At 26.9% G+C, this 21,584-nt stretch overlaps 1 protein-coding gene and 1 non-coding gene across 2 annotated transcripts; both read left to right on the forward strand.

The window, feature by feature from the left end:
* The first annotated feature begins 406 nt into the window (after nucleotides 1-406).
* Nucleotides 407-2,171, forward strand: LOC145839407 (uncharacterized). The gene is made up of 2 exons (XM_082946979.1): nucleotides 407-604; nucleotides 1,862-2,171. The coding sequence occupies exons 1-2, from the start codon at nucleotides 442-444 to the stop codon at nucleotides 1,999-2,001; spliced, it is 303 nt and encodes a 100-aa protein (XP_082803105.1). The 5' UTR covers nucleotides 407-441; the 3' UTR covers nucleotides 2,002-2,171.
* Nucleotides 2,172-4,104: 1,933 nt separating this feature from the next.
* On the forward strand, nucleotides 4,105-4,268 carry LOC145839634 (U1 spliceosomal RNA). The gene has a single exon (XR_014370082.1). It is a non-coding gene; the product is annotated as a U1 spliceosomal RNA (small nuclear RNA).
* The last annotated feature ends 17,316 nt before the right edge of the window (nucleotides 4,269-21,584 follow it).

The raw sequence follows: 21,584 nt of genomic DNA on the forward strand, positions 1-21,584 counted from the left end.
TTGTTTAGTTTGAGTGTGCCTTCACTAGTAAGCCCTGAAAATAAATGGACTAGTAGCTATTAGGAGGCAATATTTAGTGAGGAGTCTGAAACGTAAATGTTTGACAAAACTGTAAAGGGCCGATCTTTATTAAAATAGGGCGATTATAAAAACTAATTTTGGAGTTCCAGCAATAGAATACTTGTAGTGAACGTAAACAGAAGATACTAATATCAAAAAAAAAATTTACAAAATAATTTAATATAACTAATAGTTTTTATGCTTTTGTTTTTTATCTGAATACTTTTCTTTAAAGTATTTTAAACAACAAAAATGTATTTTTTTATTATAAGTTATAACAAAAAAAAGCTACCTTTTTTGGTTTAAGATTTTTTTATTTTATAATAAATTACTTTTATTCAGAACCCTAAATAAAGTCAATTTTTTTGAACATCTTATACAATGTCTATCCATTCTAGTTTGAACATCGCTGATTTAACAGTACCTGTTAACAACAGGATAAGTCTAACTTATATGGCCCTCGGAATTATTGTAACACTACCGCTACTAGCCATCATTATAGTATTGGTTCGGAAGCCTAAAACAAAAAAGAAAACAGCTACAGGTAATTTTTAAATTTTATATGTAGTAAGTATTAGTTAACATTATAATAATGTCGAGTCTGATAACTTCTCTTCTATTAAAACTTTTTAAGATAAAGGCAAATTTTCAAATTTACAATTTTATAATTGGTCTATATATGATTACATAGACTAAATACTTTTATCTTATATATGATTTTATACTACCTACTACAGACTAAAATAGTTTTGTTGCATTATTTTTTTTTATGAACAGGTAATAACGCGTAAACAATAATAAACGCGTGAAACGAAAACCATGATTTTAATAATGAAGTTAAGCAATTAACTATTTTTATAAAAATTTGAACAACAATTGTTTTAAGATGTCACCACTGTGGACAACGAACCGGACGGTATTGGTTTTTTAAATTTTAGTGTTAACCCCTTTGTCAGTATCGGTATTATTGCTATCAATATTGAGGTGCACTAATGGCACCCTAGTTACTAGCTCAGTGTTATCAAGGTTATGGGATGGTACGTAGGTTGGGTACTGACGATACCGCGTAAACATAAAATGCTGGCATTTTCGTGTGTCGCTTTGCATGCCTTTTTTTATTTTTGTGTAACATGATAACAAAACAACCCTTTTTTTGAACAACGATACACTTGTATTGTGTTTCTAAACTAGATGAAGTTTTAATTACAGTAAGAACATCGATAAGGTACAAACCTTAAATCGAGTAAAAAAGTTGTTAGGGCATAGATAGGAGACAAACTTCACGAAAACAACTTTAATATTTCCTTTAAAAAAACACAGAATATTTTTTTAGAGCTACTAAGATAAAATAATAGTTGCTATATATTTACATTGATCACTTTAAAATCATTTTTTTGTTTATTTATTTTCATAAGTTTCTAAAAATTCTAGTATTATTCTGCTAGTTATCAAGATTTAGTGTGTACCTTACGCAGATACTTACCTTTTAAATTGTTTACCTTACCGATGCCTCTAAAGTACAGTTTAAATTGAGAACGTTCATGAAAGTTGTGCAAACATTCATAATGACATGTTAAAAGGTATAAAAGTCCATCACGTGATTGATGCTGAGTGTCATGACGCATATGGTACTTCCTTACGGTAATGACGTATATGGCAAGTTCGTGTATGGTGCTGCGTTGTTTGTTTTTTTTTTAACATGAGTTTGCCTTCATTTAAAAACATGAGTTGTATAAATTTTATGTACATATGATTTAAGTGTGATTTTCAAACAATTGTGTCTGCACAGTTTTAATTGCAGTTGAAAATGAGAACAGTAACGTTGATAAGACCGTGGAAGATTATGCGGATGTCGAAGCTACCGAGGTGCATACGTATGAGGAAATTAATAGTAACAATAAACAAGAAGATGGCTACATTGAATTGCAACCTAACAAATAATGAATACTTTCTACGGTTTTAATATTGTTTTATAAACCATATAAAAGATGAACATTAAAAAAAATAATAATTGCTCTTTAATTCAAACAAGACCGCTTAATGTTCTTTATAATGTTCTGTAGACCATTTAGATGATACTTATAACAATTTTTATACGGTTTTGTCAAAAAATTTACAACTGAATATTCTTTTAAACAAATACTCTAATAAAGATTTTAGTATATATAATTGTAAAAAAAATAAAATTTGTTTCGATTTGTTATTTTTATGAATTTGATATTAACTTGCGTTTAAAAAATGCAGTGATTTTAATTTTTCTGACATTTTTTATTATATCTGTTTTTTAAAGTGTTAAAATACTTTGAAACTTAAAAAAAAATAAGTACATATACACGTATAGGTGATAGCTTCAGTAAAATGTTTTTTAAGTTTGTATACTTTTTTCAGTTGCAAGTTTTGTTTCAGATGTTAAAAGACTTGAATTGCTATTAAAGTCACGTATTTTTAAATTATGTTTTTATTTTTTTTACTTTAAAAAAAATGTTTTCTTTTAGTTTTTTATATACTAAATAAGCTAAGAAAAAAAAATTTTTTAGATGAAGTATCAAAGCTTCAGAAACAATTTAACATTAAAATTGTTATTATACGAAAACATACTTAATTAGAATGGATAACTATTTTGTAAATTGTAAATATAGACTAATAGTAAACTTTAAAATTATGGTTTTTTGTAGAGATACGTATACTTTAGCTTAAATGAAGTAATTTACTTACTTTTTTTGCTTACTCTTGATTAAAAATAAAACATATAAATCAAAATAAAAGATTGTTACAAATTTATTTATACAAATGTCAAAAACAATTTTTAATAGTTTTTAATAATATACATCTCCTAATTACAATAAGTTTACTTTATAAAAAGGTTTTATGTGATTAATGCGTTCTACTTATATTTTTTCTAATTAAAATTCAAAACTTTAATTTAATTAATAATTTTAACCAAAGTTAAAAGTATAAACGCGATAAAACAAAACGGAAATACTTTGCACGATAATTTTACACAAAATGCTTAAAGTTAAGCTCAATAGTAGATGAACGCGAAAGCATACTCAAGACCAAAGGCTTTATTTAACCACCTGAAGAGATCAACGTAACTGATGATGAAACGTTTAACTTATTTATTTTTTATTCTTTAAAGTGCCTGTTTTCTATTTAAATCAAACTAAAGTATTATAATATAAAACAAATGTGTCTAATTCTTAAACTTAGATGTATGTTCGAAATAAAAAGTAGTCTTTGTTTAAAGTGTTTAAAAGGACGACTAACAGTGGATATAATCCTTTTATAAAAAAACGTATTATTGCAAAACAATCTAAGTAGTAAGAAAGTATTTATTGTAACTTAATAATTAGAAATTGAATGATTTTTAGTACCTTTAAGTTTTTATTTCGAATTAACCTAAAGAACAAACTTAGAACTAACTCAAACTCTTATTTTTTCTTATAATTGATTTAAAGCACATTTTTATTATAAAAAATAATTTGTACTCTACTGAAGAGAATTGATCGAAATATATTTAGTGTTTTTGAAAGTGTGTGTCTTGTATAACTTATTGTGAAATTATTTTAAAAGATATTTTAAAAATCAATTTTCTGTTCTAGCATTTAAAATAAGAATACGTTCTGACTCAGGTTAATTTGTTTATATATAAAAATAGATATATTGTTGAAACAGATTTAACACAGGAAACAATTAATAGAGTAAATCAATGTATTATTTCCGATTTTTTTACTTACTACTTTTCCTTGAACTCGAATTAATTTCTATAATTGTTAAAATTAATGTTTCAATACCGTTTATTGTAAAACTTGCAACTTTTCTAACAAAAAATAAAAGTAAACAAAATCCGACTATAGCTTATTAATTTCAATATACTTTTTTATAAAAATCATGGTAAATCAATTTGATTTATGCAGTGAGAAATTTAGCATTTAGCTTTTGCTCTCTCATTTCAAGTATTTCTCATACTATGACGTCAGAATAAAAATCTCAAACTAACGATTAATGTGAGTTCGTTGGGTACAGGCTGGTTGCTGTTGGATTAAACTTACCTGACGGGAGTCTTAACAGCGATCAGGCAGGCTGTTGACTCAGGGCGAGGTTTCATTATTGCACAATGATGAAACTGACCTCTGCGATTGTTCCAAATGTGAACAACTCGGCTGTACAATTTCTCCCACGGGGAACTTGCGTTCGCGCAGTCCCCTATATATAAACTATTACTATTATAAGCTTCTAAATTACATAAGGTTTAGTTCTAAGCTAGGGGTGGGCAACGTACGGCCCGCGGGCCGGATCCGGCCCGCAGAGTGAAAATGACCGGCCCCCAAACCTTTTTTAATTTTAAATGGGATCCGGCCCGCAAGTGGGTGATCCGGCCCGCTAAGCATTTTTAAAACTTATATAAAATCCGACCAGCTAATTTAATTATTACAAAACTTGTACAAAACCTTTTTTGAACTATTTCATTAAACAAAACTGTAAGTCTTTGACCCTGAAAACCTTTTTTTTAAATGGCTTATAACTTTGTGGTTATAAAACACTATTTTGTTATAGTATCTTGTTCTGTTTCAAGTCAGTTGAAGTAATCCTTTCTCAAATTATTAAAAATCAATTGTTTGCTGAATTAACTTTGATTATCTTACCTACCATAATGTTATCATAAAAAATAGACGTGTCAAAAATTGCTGTCTTTTCCAAATAAGTATTAAGTTTCTTTTTAAATTTTTAAAAAAGTAAAAAATAAATATCCTTTTATACATCGACAAACTTTTTAAGTCAAACAAATTAAATTTTTGTCAAATGTTTTAATTTTAGACTACCATTTGCACTTTTTCTGCTATTGTTTTTTCATTAAGGACTTTTTGATTAATTATATGGTTAAGTTTAGTGATGACCAATTGATGACAATAGTTTCACTTGATAATAAGTTTGGTCGCCGTTTTGCAGACTTTTAACAATTAAGTGAAGAATTTGACATTATTTCATCACCGTCAACGTTTGACACCGAAAATGTACATAGTAATATTGTTAGAACTGTTGAACTTCAATGTGGCAGTACACAAAAAGAAAAGTTCAAAACTGAAAAATTGACAGATTTTATGACTTACTTAACAAGTAAAAGTTTGTAAATTTGAAAAAGATTACAATGAAGTTATTTGTTTTGTTTGAGTCTACATATTTTTGCAAACAAACATTCTTAACCTTGTATATAAAAAAAAGTTAGCTGCGTTAAAATCTTACTGATACAAATTTGCAGTCATTACTGAGAATATCTACTTCAAATAAACTACCAGATTTCAAACAACTTGTTAAAAAATTTTATGATTTAAAAATTTCTCATTGATTTCTTTTTAGTGTAATTATTCTTGCTAAATTCTTTAAACTTAACATTTTAAGTATAATGTGACAGTTTTATGTTTTAGTTTTTCGTTTAGTAATATTTTCACTAGTGATATCCATCTTAATCTAAAAGTCTACTAAACTAATTTTGTTTATGCTAAAAATATATATTAATTTCATTTTTGTTTCAATATTTCGTTATTTCATGTTAGTAGTCTTATTAAAGTATTTTAGGTGCACTGTTTGGTTAATATTTTTAAAGTACAGAATTTAGTTAAATTTCGTAAGTTAGTTATAACTATTTGATATTTTAAAAGTAAAAGTGTTAAAATTTCAAGCCAAAGTAATTTGTTATCTAGGCTTAACTGTTTTTTAAACAAGTAATTAAGAAAATTTGAAATCAAACATTTAATTTTTGTTGCTTTTATAAGATTTTTAAATAGATTTCATGTATTATTTATAGAGCCAAAGTTTGTCAACTTCTAAAGATGACCATGGAACTAGTTGTGTTGTTCGACACTTCATACATTTAAAAACAAACATTTCCGACCATAAACATTAACAAGGATAAGCTACCTTCAAACCTAATTAATATTTCAGTGCACTTGCAGATTTTCCAAAACTATCATGCAACTATATTTAAACAACTCTAATACATGATCAACCTTAAGTGTTTCATCGAGATCTTTTAAATATATTTTTTGCTTTTTATGGTAAAACTGTTTATTATGTCAGAATTACTTTTTGTTTCGTTTCTTTTAATCATGCAAAAAAATGTAATGAATCTTCTTTAGCTTAATTAAATTAAATAACAGAAGTTTAATATTGTATTGTTTGTTAATTTTTGAAAAAATATTATCACTATAAACTCCAGATAAGGATTTCCAAAATTATCTAATTTCGAATAGTTTGCAATTTTTTTATGTTTTAACTAGAAATGTTAGGCTCAAGTAACTTTTAGTAACCAAATTATAATTCTTTTAGGACTAACTAGTATTATTTCGGTCCAGAGTTATAACATATATATATATATATAGAATTATGAATACTTAACTAAATTTAACATAAAATTTCATACATGAGAACCTTGGTAATTAATGTATTGATTCAAAATTCTGAAGTACCCGATCAATAAGCATCTAACCGTATCCAAATCTTTTTGAAATTAGCTTCCATTCGGATCCAGATCTTTGTCTAAAACAAGTATTTAGCCGGATCCGGATAATATGTTTAAAATGGGATCCGGATCTAAAAAAGGATCCAGCTAAATCCAAAATATCACTAACTTAAAATGATCCGGCCCGCTGAGGACTATATTTTTCTGGATCCGGCCCGTCAACTATTTACGTTGCCCACCCCTATTCTAAGCTGATATGCAAGTATAGTTGCTTATTGTGACATTCTAATAATGTAAGTAAAATAACTTACAATTTTTAAAATTAGCATTTAAATTTTTTTTACTTAATTCTACAAAATTTTTTCTGAACTTTAAGGTTGTACAACACTAAACTTTCCATTATTAAGCTACTAAATTTGATTATATTAAAATTCAAATTCTGACTGTTTAATTTTAGCTTAAATTTTTGTACTTTCAATTTTTTTATCTGACTACTTTAAAACTAAATCAAAAATTTAAAAGTCGCAACTGAAGTAGTTAAAGGTTTTTAAAATTTATTAAAACGTTGCATTATTCAAGCTGCATTTTTAGCTCTCATCGATTGGCAAATCAAATACCGTAATCTGCCAACTAGTCTAACGTGTAACTTAAAAAAAATTTAGTCCACAAAAAAGAATAACGAGTTTATTGTCCTTTATCGTAAGTTAAAAAAATAAATAATTATGTTCTGTTACTTCTTAATCTAGTTATTAGTATTACTTTTTAAGTTATCATAAATACAGTATTTAAAGTGTAAATTTGTACAGATAATATACAAAAAATTATAAAAAGACCTTTTAACATCAGTTCAAATCATAACTTTAAACCAGCCACGGTGCTTCATGACTTTTGTACATATATTTTTAAATTAGACATACGCAGCAGACTGCCTCAATCTTTATATGATTTTAAAGTTTATAAGTTTTTGTTTTATTGATTTTAGATTTGTTAAGTTTTATTCACTAACTAAAAAAGTTGTTTTAAATAAGAAAGTACTGTAAGATTGTTAAAACAACTAAACATTTTTTAAAAGTTTATTTCGAACAATTCATATTTTTTTAATCTAATTAAAGTTTTTGTATTTTAACTGTATTCAAATAAAGCTAATGGTGAGTTTTGAAAATGTTTTTTATTAGTTAATCTTTATTTGATCACAGCTGTTTACATTAGTGATTAAAGGATTTGCTATTTTACTCACAAATAGTTTTTAAGAACTTAAAAAAGTTTTTTTTTAAATGTATAACTTTTGTTTTATTTAATTTTTGTAAATAGATGTATATACTTAAACTAGCACTAAATTGTAGAACAACTTATTTTTATTTTATATTATTAAATAAACCTATTTTATTTGAGTTCTTTCGTTTCATTTAAAATACATTTAATTAAATTTAATCTTTCAAGACTTTTTTTATAAACTAAGTTTCGGTCAAAGACCTCGTCAGTGCTTAAACAAATCTAAAAAGTAATGAAAAATAGAATTTAAAAAATTAAATAAATAAAAAAATTTGCTAAACATTTTTCCTTAATAGCTAAACAAATTTCAATATTAAAATTGAATTTATGGTAAAGTTTACATTTTAGTTAAGTTTTAAAATCAATATAACAACCAGAATAATAATAAAAGTTGTATGTAGTTTTCTTTTTTCTTCTAGTTAATTTTCAAAGTAAACATTGCTTAAGTAAAAATGTAGTTAATTATACTAAGTGAGCTTTAAGTTGAGATGCATATTAATGTAGCTAATTTTGATGGTGACGTAACTATTGAAAATTAAAACAATTATGTGCTTATTATAGCTGTATATAGCTGTCTTATTATAGCTTATTATAGCTGTGAAAATGATGTCCTGAAATAATAAATTCACTTTTCTCCTCTAGTAGTTGTAATCTCTTTATTTGTTTTCTAGTCATATAATAAAGTACATTTAAACAAGTTTTTACTTACAGTAAAAATTTACAGAAAAAAGTTATAAGTATTTTTTAGATGTTCTATAAACGGAATTTACAACAAAAAATGTTATAATTTGCCTGCTCGAAGATTCTCGACAACGGAGTACAACAAAAGCTATTTGTATATACCTACACACAAGTTTTTAGATTTATTTAAAACTAAAACAGTTTAATCTTTCTTGAAAAAATAAGACAAAATTTTAAAAAGAAAATCTTTTCAAAACTCTTAATTTTATATAAATATACTTCTTTTAATTTTAATATTATAAACTAAAGTAATTTTTTTATTATAATATAGAACTGGATTTTTATTTAAGTTTGTCTAACTGTATAAGTCTATACAACTAACGATTATTTTTAAGTTTCATACATTTTATTAAAAGTTGAAAGTTGTTTTCAGTAACAGATGAAAGTGAAAGTTTAAATTCTTTTAAAACAATTCGATCGTAATAATCTTTTTATTTATGCAGTTTTTCTCGTATTATGACGACATACAAGCACGCATGGAAACAGTATACTCCCTTGTTTTTATTGATGAGTAATATGTCGGTGTACCATCATGGTAACCTGACGGGGTCTCAACAGCGATCTGGCAGAATTTTGGTCTAGGGCGAGGTATCATCATTCCACATTGGTTGTTACTGACCTCTGCGAATGGTGTCTCAACATTAAGTCGGTTTGGCGTCTAATTTTTCACATACGGAAGATGCGTATTTTCTCTTAATTAAATATATTTAAGAAAGCTATTGGTAATAAAGTTGTTGGTACAGTCCTGTTTATGTAGTTTTTTGACATACAAAACTATATTTAAAATAAAACAAATCACTTTTTTTATAAAACATTTTATTTGCTTCAAAAGTTTTTGCATCATTCGAATGTTAGTTTACAGAGTTGTAGTTAAATTTTAAATAAAAAAGTTTCACAGTATTTAGTTTTAAAATTAGAACAAATTTTTTTAAGGGTAGACTTTCTTGTTTTTTTGCAAAAAATACAAACAGAAAAATAATTATACATTTATTTTAAATGTTATTTAAACAAAAATAATTTAGTAAATTCTGAGTGTAAGAAACTAGGGTTTCTAATTTGTACGATTATAATTGAGCGTGATTGTTATCAATCAAAAGTTAAGCCTCTTAAGAATTTTACGTTTAATTGAAGTAATAATTAATGAAATAGTTAAAAAAATTTTATGATAAAGATTTCTAAAACTTCACCTAACTGAGTCACATAAAAACTATTTAGTTATATGAGTGATACAACTATGAGAGTAAATGATTGAGCCGAGGGTCAATCCGCAGCCATCCAGAACAAATTGTACTTGTTTGGTGAAGTCCCCGATTCGATTACGAGGTGATAGGTATTGGCAAGTTTGCGCTGATGAAACCTATTCCTTTGTTTGAATATCTGAACTTGTTCGTGGGTTGTGGCGGTAAAAATCTTTGTTCTTTACACGTGACCTTGTTCAATGTGGAAAAAAAATAAATGTGTGGTACAAGTAAAATTAGTTTGCATGATGAAAATAAAACTTAGAAAACAAACGTCTTCTCACTACTGCTGTATTAAGTTGCTACAAATTTATATAAACAAACAAGTTTTTAATGTATTCTTTATATTATAGTCGTTACAATTATTTTTTTAATAGATGAAATAAAAAATATTTTGTATGTTTTAAACGACTTTGTCTTGCTCTTGATTTTAAAAAATACTTAATAACATATCAAGCTTGTTTTTTCAAGCTGTGTACATAAGTTTTGAGAAGTTTTTAACGTATATTTTTAAATGATAGAATTTCACTTTGTTTAATATTCAACAGCTGTTTATTATTATTTTTAAACTATTTGTAGTAAATATTTCTCTTTAAAGTACAAAAAAACTTAACGGTACGTTTAAGCTAATTTAACAAGCTTGGGGTTTGAATAAATACAAAATCTTATTTTCAACTTTTTTAATTTATAAAAGTACGGACTAACTTTTACTAGCTGGAAAATTCTGACTTGGTACGGTAAAATTACAAAAAAAAATAGAGTCTTACTGAAATGTTAAAAAAACATAGAAACGCAAAAGTTTAAAATGATGATGTCAAAGAGTATAAGTGTATACGCCAGTTGTAGACTTGGTATTAAATTTTGCATCAATATTTCTGATAATTATGCTCAAAAGTTTTTCATAAATTTTATCAAACTTTTCAACGACTAAATATTTCTTTGAAAATCAACCAACATTTAAAACAAAACAATAAAACAATCTCCCTATGTTTTATGAAAAATGTACTGTAGTTTATAAATTGATAATATTTAACGAAAATAATATACGAACATGTATACAAACTTACACAAAAAAGTAAAAAAACATAAGTTATTACCGAGTAAAGAATTTTAAATGCAATTAAAAGCAGTCAACTTTTATTACTTGTTATGAAACTTAAAAAGTTGATAAATAAAGAAAGACCGTTATTTCGGAACACCTTTTAATGTTTTGTTTAAATAATTATAGAGTAATTGTATAAATGTAGAAAAAATTGTATGATAAAAGTATAGTCCGAATCTTAGTAACTATAAGAAATTTAAAAACAAATATTTGTACTTATGTTTGTATATTACATTACAATTAAAATTCAGAAGGATAAACAATAAATTCCAAGAAAAAATTCAAAAAGATGTAAAAACAATAAGAAACAGCAAGCAAATCTATGTGGCCGCAGACAAAACAACAAATTATTATAAATTGAACAAAAATGAATACATAAAATTAAAGGAAAATTCCATCAGAAAAACATACAAAAAGAACAATTATACTGTAATTGACAATATAAATAAGGAAGCTAAACAAATAGTCAAAAAATTAAAGCTTGATAAGAAGCTAATCAACCAACTACCATTAAAAGATTGTTATGTAACACTCAAAGACCACAAAGACAACTTCTTCTCAAAGCCAGAAACAAGACTAATAAATCCATCAAATTCAGACATTGGACAAATCAGCAAAATTATAGTTGAAAAAGTCAACAAATCAATCAGAAGAACAAAAGAATTTAACCAATGGACTAGCACAGAAGAAGTACTGAAGTGGTATAAAAAGTTGGAAAAGAACAGATACAAATTAATGAAATTTGATATTAAAGATTTCTATCCCAGCATAACCAAAGCACTTCTAAATAAAGCAATTGAATTTGCAAGCAACTACGAAACAATCACTGAACAAGATAAATCCATAATAGACAATGCTGCAAAATCTGTTTTAGTAGACAAAGAAGAAATTTGGACAAAACAAAGCATAAGTGAAAAAGATAATGAGCTGTTTGACATAACAATGGGGAGCAGACATGGAGCTGAAATAAGTGAACTAGTTGGACTTTATATACTCCAAGGCCTAAAGCAAACACTACCTGATAAAATAATAGGAATCTATAGAGATGATGGACTAATAGCTTTAGACAAATCAACAAGCAATGTTGAAATAGAAAAAATAAAAAAAGAACTACATAAATTTGCTAAATCAATAAAAATAAAAATAATCATCGAAAACCCAGCGTTTCAAATAAACTTCCTGGACCTAAACTTAAATCTAAAAAAACACAGCTTCTTCCCATACAGAAAACCAAACAACAGAATCAATTATGTAAATGCAAATTCTAACCATCCACCAGCAATTATCAAACAAATCCCAAAGATGATTGAAAATAGATTAGCCAAAAATTCAAGCAGCAAAAAACTATTTGACAGTATAAAAAAAGAATATAATGAAGCGTTAAAACTAAATGGATACAGTCATGACATAAATTATACAAAAATAACCAATGAAACAACTGTGAAAAAGAGAAAAAGAAAAAGAAAATGTATATGGTTCAACCCACCGTTTTGCTGTTCAGTGAAAACAAATGTGGGAAACAAATTCTTAAAAATAATAAAGAAGCATTTTAGCAAAGAAAGCAAACTAAATAAATATGTCAACAGCAACTGCATAAAGCTAAGTTACAGCTGTATGCCAAATATCGAAATGACAATCAAAAGCCACAACAAAAAACTGTTGAAGAAAGAAAAAATCACAGATGAGACGTGCAATTGCAGGGACAAAAATAAATGCCCCCTGAAAGGTGGCAATTGTAGAACTGAAAACGTTATATATGAAGCTTCAGTAAGCGCAAAAAACGAAACCAAAACATATATTGGAATAACAGCAAACCAATTAAAGAAAAGAATTTCAACCCACAATACAACAATCAATTGCAAACCTGATAACAGAAACTACAATAAATACGTTAATTCAACAGAACTATCAAAACTAATTCACAAATTAAAAAACGAAGGAGAGGATTACAAATTAAATTGGAAGATCCTAGAAAAAGTAAACAAAAACCAATCAGGAAAAACAACATGCAAGCTTTGCTTGAAAGAAGCCCTCAAGATATTACAAGCAAGTAACAACTGTATCAACAAAAAATCCGAACTTATGGGCAGTTGCAGACATAGGAACAAATTTCTGTTGATGAATTGGAAGCAAGCAATTAGCTAGCATAACAAATGTTCAAATTAGGGTTTTGAATTTTGAGTTTTATTTGTTGTTTTTTATTATTTTGTTTTGTTAAATGTTAAATATTCCGTTTCAACTTAAATTCATGCATTGTGTTTAACCATTACTAGTTAATATGTTGCTTTTTAATGTTTTGTTTTATTTCGAAGTATATTAAGAATTAAAGCCAATCCTTTTGCCAAAACCTTTAACTATAATCAAACATTCTGATATTATTATTATTATAATTACAATACAATATATTTTTCTAATTGCTAACTTAATCTAATCAAAATAATTAACAAAAAGCATTTCTACTTTCTCTCTCTCTTTTTTCTCTCTCTTTTTACTTTCATTTACTTTCTTTTTACGCATGAATAGTTTTTTTGTATTTATTAATAGTTGCCTAAAACGTGCTTATTCTTATTTTGTTGAAGCCTGAAGAGATTGACTATCTGTCTTTCGAAACAGCTGTTGTTAAACAAAATAAACTATAGCACTCTATTTGTACTTATGTTTGTAAAAAATAAAATAGTGGTTTATCTTGAGTACTTTTAGTTGAACTTTTAGCACTATTAAAAACTTAAGCACATTTGAAAGTATCATACGAAATTTCCAAAAGTAATTTAAGTAGCAATACTACAAAGAATAATTGTCTAAGTTAAAATTAAGTTAAAAGTTTTAACAAAATGTTGTGTAAGTTTTGTCTCTGCTAGCAAGTTTAATTTTTTTTTTGATTTAATCATCAAATCGAAGTTGATAACCAGCACTAGCATAAGGCTTTTGTCTGTCAATCGGTTTGATTTGTTGAAACTCTCTCCAGTTAAAAGTTCTTTTGAAATAGTTCATAAAATATTTGGCAATGTTTCTAAATAGTAATAAAAAATTAATTCGTTACTAAGCCTGTTTTAATATAAAAGTATAGTGATCTACCAAATCCAAGATTCGGACTCGGATTCGGCCAAATACCAATTTCAGTATTAGACTCGGATTCGAATTTGGTAAACCACTTTAAACGTTTTGAATTTTACTTAACTGCTTGTCAAAAATTAAATGAAATGTAAAACTAATTAACGATTTCACGATTTAGTGGATTAAAAATTATTTTTAACACTTATAAAAGCTTTATCATTTTTGATCAAGAGCTTTGCGCACAAAATACAAACTATTATGTATTATTTTTGTTAGACTCTAAAACATAATTAAATACGTAGTTAAAACGTTTAATCTCAGAATTTTGAATAACCGCTCTTATTTATTAATCATGTGTTTTGTTTTTTGTTTCCTTGTTGTAATAAACTGCTTCATTATTTATACAAAGAAAACAATGCAACTTAAATATGTAACATTAAAGCAGATGCTTGCATAGTTTTAGCTATAAACTTTTGTTAATATTTTATTATTTATTTAATTGATAGTTTTAATTTATGACATATATGTTATTACTTCCAAGATTTTAGTATTTTATTTTGAAACAATGTCGTAAAGAAAAAATCTGTTAGCAATAAAATCTTAATTAATTTGTAATGAACTGTTGTAACTACTTGCATTATTCATTGTTATACTTAGGATAATAAGAATATTTAGAGCTTGCTGCAGTTATGAGAAATAATGTTTAAAATCCATGATGCAACATTTTATTAAAAAAACTTTGCCTAGTGATTTATATTAGTTTTAAAAGCAGCTTATATTCTTTAGTAAAATTTTTTGCAATATTGCTGTGTGGTTCTTTTGTATAATAGACACATCACCAAAACTATCTAACCTAACTTTTATAAAGTAGTCTAGAATAGTCTTTAGTATGATATATAAAATTAACTGATACATTATAATAAGTTATTATTTTGTCCAATTTAAGAAATACAAATGCCAAGCTGCCCGCAGAGGGTCCTAAGCAAAAACGTGCTATAAAGTCATCCCGTCTGCAGGAAAAGTATGGGGTAAAAGGTCAGGTTGACAATCTACCCACAGACAGCCAAACAGACCCAACTGAGACTTTGAAGGTTGGCCACACCAGCATCCATAGCTCACAATTTTTTAATGAATTTCTATTTTATTTGAAGCTCTACTTTTTAGAGTGAAAGATTGTTATGAAAACAAAATCTTAAATTAGTTAAAGTTATATTATTCTTTTTTCAGGGTTGCTAGAAAACCTGGAATCCTGGAATTTGAAAATTTACACCAAAAAACGTGGAAAAATTAGGATTATGAGAAAATAAAAAAGAAACCTACACAAACCTGGAATTTTTGAACAATTTTTAAATGTCAAGTAATAAAATTTTGATTTGACACAAAAAATCTATCATAAAGTTACTTTTTTTTTTGGAACCATTACAAAATTTTATTATTAAAACACACTTTTTAAGTAACTTTACAGTATCTTTTCAATTTTTTTTATACAGTATAACACAGCTTTAAACCTTAAACTAAGCTTTAAACTAAAAATAGACCCAAAAACGTGTACTTTTAAAAACCTGGAGGAATTTTTGATAACCTGGAGAAAACTTGCCAAAAACATTTGGCAACCCTGTCGTTAGCAATAAGTGGAAACTAGAGACCTTATTTGTTATATATTTTAAATACAACAGCTTTTAAAAAAATATTTGGCTAATTTTATACTGTTTTTAGTGCGTAAGTATAGTTTAAAAAAACTATATATATTTTTTTATTTGTTTGTTAGCTTTTGATAATTATAGCCATCAAGGATTGCCAATCACTCATGGTACTCAAGGAAACGAAGGGTATTTTTAAGTTTAAAATTAAGTGATAAAAAGCATATCTGTTTCGAGGCTAACCAAGTAGTGATTCTCCTATATTGCCACCAGAGATACCACAACCACAACACTCTGTAAACCTTGATCTGAAGAACTTTTCAACTTACTATTCTTTGTTTAAATTAGAATTAAACACAACTACACAGTAAGACGAGCAACAGGATTCTATTGGTGAAAAACTTGTAGAAGAAATAAAGGCGCTTTTTTGCTACAGAGAATTTTAATACAAAAACTGAAAAAAGTAAAGTCTTAAACTGGTGGAACTTAAACAAGACAAAATACCCACATCTTGCTAGCTTTGCAAGAAAACATCTTGCTGCACTATCATCTTATTTGTATTCAAAAAGATTATTTCCTGAAACTGGGAATTTTTACGAGCAAAAGCGCAATCGGTTGCTTCCAAAGAGCGAAAAACTTTTATTTCTCCTACACATCTTAAAAAAACAAAAATAGTCTTTTGTAGTAAAACTGAGACATATTTTGGGATTGTAGTTCGTTTTATATTTTTAAACAGTAGCTTAAGTCACTCTTTGTTTTTTATTTGTCATGGTAAAAGTGTAATCCTAAGTGGAATTTAAAAACTTTTTATTACAATTCCTAAAATTTTTTAAGCATATACTACAGTTAGTATTATATTTTAATTTATCACAGATCAATGTTTTTTCAATTGCACTTAGTTTTATAAATATGAACACTTGCAGAAGTTTATGTTCTAATTCGTTTACGGTCAAAATAGAAAACTAACTCCTAAGTTAAACTTGAAAAGTTTTAACTTTTTTTCTGATTTGTTTTCTGATCTAAGCATTTATTGAAGTCTATAATTAAAGTGTTATGTATAACAAAAGTAACACTTAAGTTAGTTGCTAGCATGGACATTAAAGTATTGAAACTAAGTTTTGTGTATGTAGCTTAATTTTTTTCCAGCAATATGTTCGTTTTTTGTTCGCTTTTAAAATAAAATATTCTAATCAAAATGCATTTATTTATTAACAAGTCATAAACATTGTTCAAATTGTTATTAATTAACTTATATTGTATTTACATAACAAGCAGATTAAATCTTTCGGATTCCAATTATTAAAATAATCGGATTCGGACTCAGATTCGGCCAAATCCAAATTTAAAATTGAGATTCGAACTCAGATTCGGCCGAATCCAAAATTTTTGGACTCGGTAGATCACTAGTAAAAAAGTCTGGTAAAGGCTTGTTACATTTAAGATTAGTTTTTATTTTTACAGCTTCTACCAGGGGCGTCGCAGGGATGGAACGCTGGAGCTGTATCTCCAACTAAAAAAGAAAAACTGTGCTAACTTTTTTTTTGGTTTTAGAGTTCAAGTCTTTAAAAACGCTGCTTTAAATGAGTCACTTCTTCTGCTGTGCAACCCCAAACTACGTCAAAGAAACTTTATTTTAAAGTTAAGGAATTGAGATTTAAAATGATATAAAACTTTTTTATATTGGCAATGTATGCAGTTGTACAAAAAATGCAGCCAAATGTGTGTATTAACGTCGTTAATTCCCTGCTAAATTATTTTTTCTCAAAACTTTGTATTGGATGTTCAAAATGTTCGTCAAATTGGAGCTGCAAGCTCAATCTGTGTCAGCTGCATTTTAAATGTTTACAAGTTTTCAATACAAAAAAAAATTGAAAAATTGAATTCTGGAGCTGCATGAACTTTCTGCGCCATGTGAATTAAATCATGATTGTTGTTTGTAATTTACTACAACGCGAGAACAATTAGAAAAGTTGAACTCGAGCAGAAGAAACTCGAAAAGGGAATACTCGAGCAGAATCAATTTAAGCAGGGAAAGTTCGAGCAGGAACAAATAAAGCAGGGAAAACTCGAGCAGGGAAAACTCGAGCAGGAGCAACTCGAACAGGGGAAACTCGAGCAGGGAAAACTCGAGCAGGAAAAACTCGAACAGGGAAAACTCAAGCAGGGCAAATCTCGGGCAGAAAATTCTCAAGCAGGAAAATCTCGAGCAAGGAAAACTCAAGCAGGGGAAACTCAAGCAGGAGCAACTCGAGTAGTAAAAACTTTAGCAGGAGCAAATCGAGCAGTAAAAACTTGAGCAGGAGCAACTCGAGAAGGGAATACTCAAGCAAAGGCAACTCGGACAGGGAAAACTTGAGCAGGGAAAACTCGAGCAGGAACAACTCGAGCAGGAGCAACTCGAGCAGGGAAAACTCGATCAGAAAAAACTCGAGCAGGGGAAATTCGAGCAGGAGCAACTCGAGCAAGGAAATCTTGAGCAGGGGCAACCTCGTTTTTTTGAAGTTACTTGCTGTTTTTTTTTTTGTTTTTATTACTAGTTAGGCAAGTCATAAAACTAAGTTAGTAAATTTATTATTGTGCAAATACAGAAACTTATATGTACATATATAAAAATAAAAGTAGACATAGTTGTTAGGAAAGGGTGATGATATACAAAGGTATAAGATAGGTTGTTTTTTTATATTATTTTTTATGTTTTATTTGTTTATTAATTAAACAAATATGTTCAACTTTTTTTCTAAAAACATTGCTATTGCTTTATATTACCTTTATGATTCTAATATATGTGTTTCAAACTAGGGGATTTTTTAATTTTACTATGTCAATCTTCTGCAGCACCCCCTAACAAAAAGACCACGCGACGCGACTGGCTTCTACTATGTTGTATTTATTTCAAAAACATATTTTATCAGGAGTTATAGATCAGGAATTGGCAAAGTGCGGCCCGTGAGCCACATGCGGCCCATGAATGGTTGACCGTGCGGCCCGCGAACATGCAAACTTGGCCCTCGAAATAACGTTAAAATACGGCCCTCGTGTTGAAACTTACACTAAATATTCTAGGGTAAAAACAAACAGTAAAAAATAGTCTTAGATACATTTCAAGTAAAATTTCATACTAACACTTTTTCTGGTATTTAGTATTCTGGTAAAACTATAAGAATAACGCTTTGTTGAACAGCTCTGCGTATGTAAACTGTAAATATTTAGTAAGTCATTTAAATAACACTGCCAGAATCAGTAAAAACATCCTTTAAAATTTATTGTTAAAAGACTTTGTTAAGCAAACTAAATTTTCATTGCATTGTTAGTAAATTGCAGTTACAAACAAATTTATTGTAAGTTGTTCTTAAATTACGATAGTTTACTATACAACAGTTAAACATTTATTACTGTAGACTCTGCAGTGTAGAGCAGGCATGGTAAAATTTAAAGAACACTAATTACAGCTGTTTTGTTTGTAAATACGTGCTATTAAGCACTATAGTAAATTGAGAGAAACCTAGAGAAATAAAAAAAAACTAAAGTCATAAATATGTGGTACGTTTGAGAGCGCTCGAGTTATTATCTTTGTTTAAACATTTTCTAAATGACACACGATTTCAGCGCAAGAGAGAACTAGAAGAAAAAAGAAATAAGTGAGCAAAATAAATGGTACGATTGAATTATTCTCTTTATTTTTAAATTTTCATAATGGTATGTAAACTTTTAAGTTATAACTAACTCTCATTTCTTGTTTTACATGTTCTTAAACTTCATAACTTAGTGTTTATTTTTGATGCTTTAACAACTTTAGTAAAATTTAAAACTACATAAATGTTCAATTTACAACGTACTTTACTATTTTAACCCCTTGTTTATTAAATAAAAACATTTAGTAATAATAAGTTTAATGATAACTTGATAATTAAAAAAAAAGTTCTGTTTAAATGGCTAATTTCAAGTTTAAGCTTTAAAAATATTAAAACAACTCTACAAGCCTAAATTAATTTTTTTCTGAATCTTTTCATTTATTTCAAAAAAAATATTTTTTAATTTATATTGTAATAACTTATTAAGTGTTTAATTACTTTGGACTTAGTAACAACTTTTTTACGTCTTTAAATGTTAAAAAATACATTTTTACAAAAATTCTTTATCTCTTAGTAGAGATATACAGTAACCTCTCGCTTATTTACGCACATTGTGTCCACAGAAAAAGTGCGTAAAGATATGAGAGATCGTAAAGAAACGAGAGGTACCAAATATACTCGCTATAATGGCTGTTATTTAGTACTGCTTCTAATTAAAAGCAGACTGGGCGTGGGCACTATCCTTTTTTAAATATTTCTTTACTATATTTATAATTATGAAAACAACAGATAAAACTATACATATATCAAAAAAAGGATTTGAATTTCTATAAAATAATATTACGAGTAGAAATAATTTTACTATTTTAATAATAAGTAGATTTTATATTTATCTTTATTTATATGTGACATTTATATTCTATTTTATTTAGCAAGTTCAACTTATAATTAAGCATTTCTTTACAATTATAATATGCTGTTTATTAATACATAGGGCAAGACTGCTGTATTATTTCTTTGTGTTTTAAACTCTCATTATTTCATTATACTTTCATTATTAAACACAGTCATATTTATTTCAGAATTTTAATTTTAAATCTCTTATTGTTAACAAAGTATCTGATATACTAAGGTATAACCAAATGTTTATCAATTAGTCAAGGAACATAAATTTACTAAGTCTAAAGATATAGAGAGGTGTTTTAGCATTTAAAAACACATTTTATTTTAAATATGTACTATAAACCTAATTTGTGCAATTATAAAAAAAAATTGTTTTTGAATTTTTAGAATTCTGAAATGCGTAACTAAACGAGAGTGCGTAACGTCACGAGTGCGTAAAGATCCGAGAGGTTACTGTAATGAAATAAGTATAGTTTTACGCCTTTTAAACATACTACTCATAGCTTTTTAAAAATGAACTATTTTATATTCGGAAAGGCTGTCATTTAAAATAAAAAAGATGTATTTTTTAATACTTTCAATTAATGAAAGTTTTCCATAATAAAGCTTATAATTTTAATTATCATGTTTATGTAAACAAACATTTTGTAGCGCTAGATTAAAAGAAAATTTGCTTATAACATTTATTACTATCTAAAGTTACTAAAGCAAACTAATTCGCAACTAAAAGTTTTATATAGTTAATAAACTTTTTCTATTGATATAAGTGGTTATAATATAAAGCAAAGATTCAAATAGTACATCAAATGGTACACTGTAGAGGATTGTTTAAAAATTTTTTTAAAACTTAATCTCATGTTAACAGTGAAACGTAAATATTTACTCAAACAGTGAGTTGCGCTATTGGTTATTCTTAAAAACTTTCGTTAGAAACATTTGTTTTGTAACGGAAAAAATAATTTATCTAATGTTGATTTATAAATAAATTTAAACTAATTATATTTGTAAATATAATACTTTATTTAAAAAACAAATAAAAGAATATAAAAGCGTTTCTTTAATTTAAATTCTCAAAATGCTTATTGATATTTTTATAAAACGTGTTAACTTTTATTCTATATCGAGTCTAGATGAAGTATTAATATTTATCTAATTTGTTAAATGATGATGATTAAGTGAAAAAAGTTATTTTCGGAAAAAATATTTTCAAATAAAATAAATTTACTACAATTTTAAAGTTTCAAAACAATAGCAAAACTTTAAGTTTAATTACAGTTTAAAGTAGTTAAAATTAACCAACTCTATTTCTTCTTTGCTTTTGTTCACATTTCCTGTTACTGAGTTTCTATTGTTGATTTTTTCTGAAAATATTGCTGATAGTTTCAGTGTGCTTCACTACTTGATTGCCTCTTGAAATTTCTCTATTTCTTTAAAAGTGTTTATTTAAATGGTATAAATTTTGTTTTGTTTGAATATTAATTGTCTAAAGCTTTATTAAACGTTTTATGTAACATAAAATATATAGAACTATTTACTATAAAT

This window comes from Thalia democratica, chromosome 6 (genome assembly GCF_965202585.1).
Source record: "Thalia democratica chromosome 6, ktThaDemo2.hap1.1, whole genome shotgun sequence".
NCBI lineage: Eukaryota > Metazoa > Chordata > Thaliacea > Salpida > Salpidae > Thalia > Thalia democratica.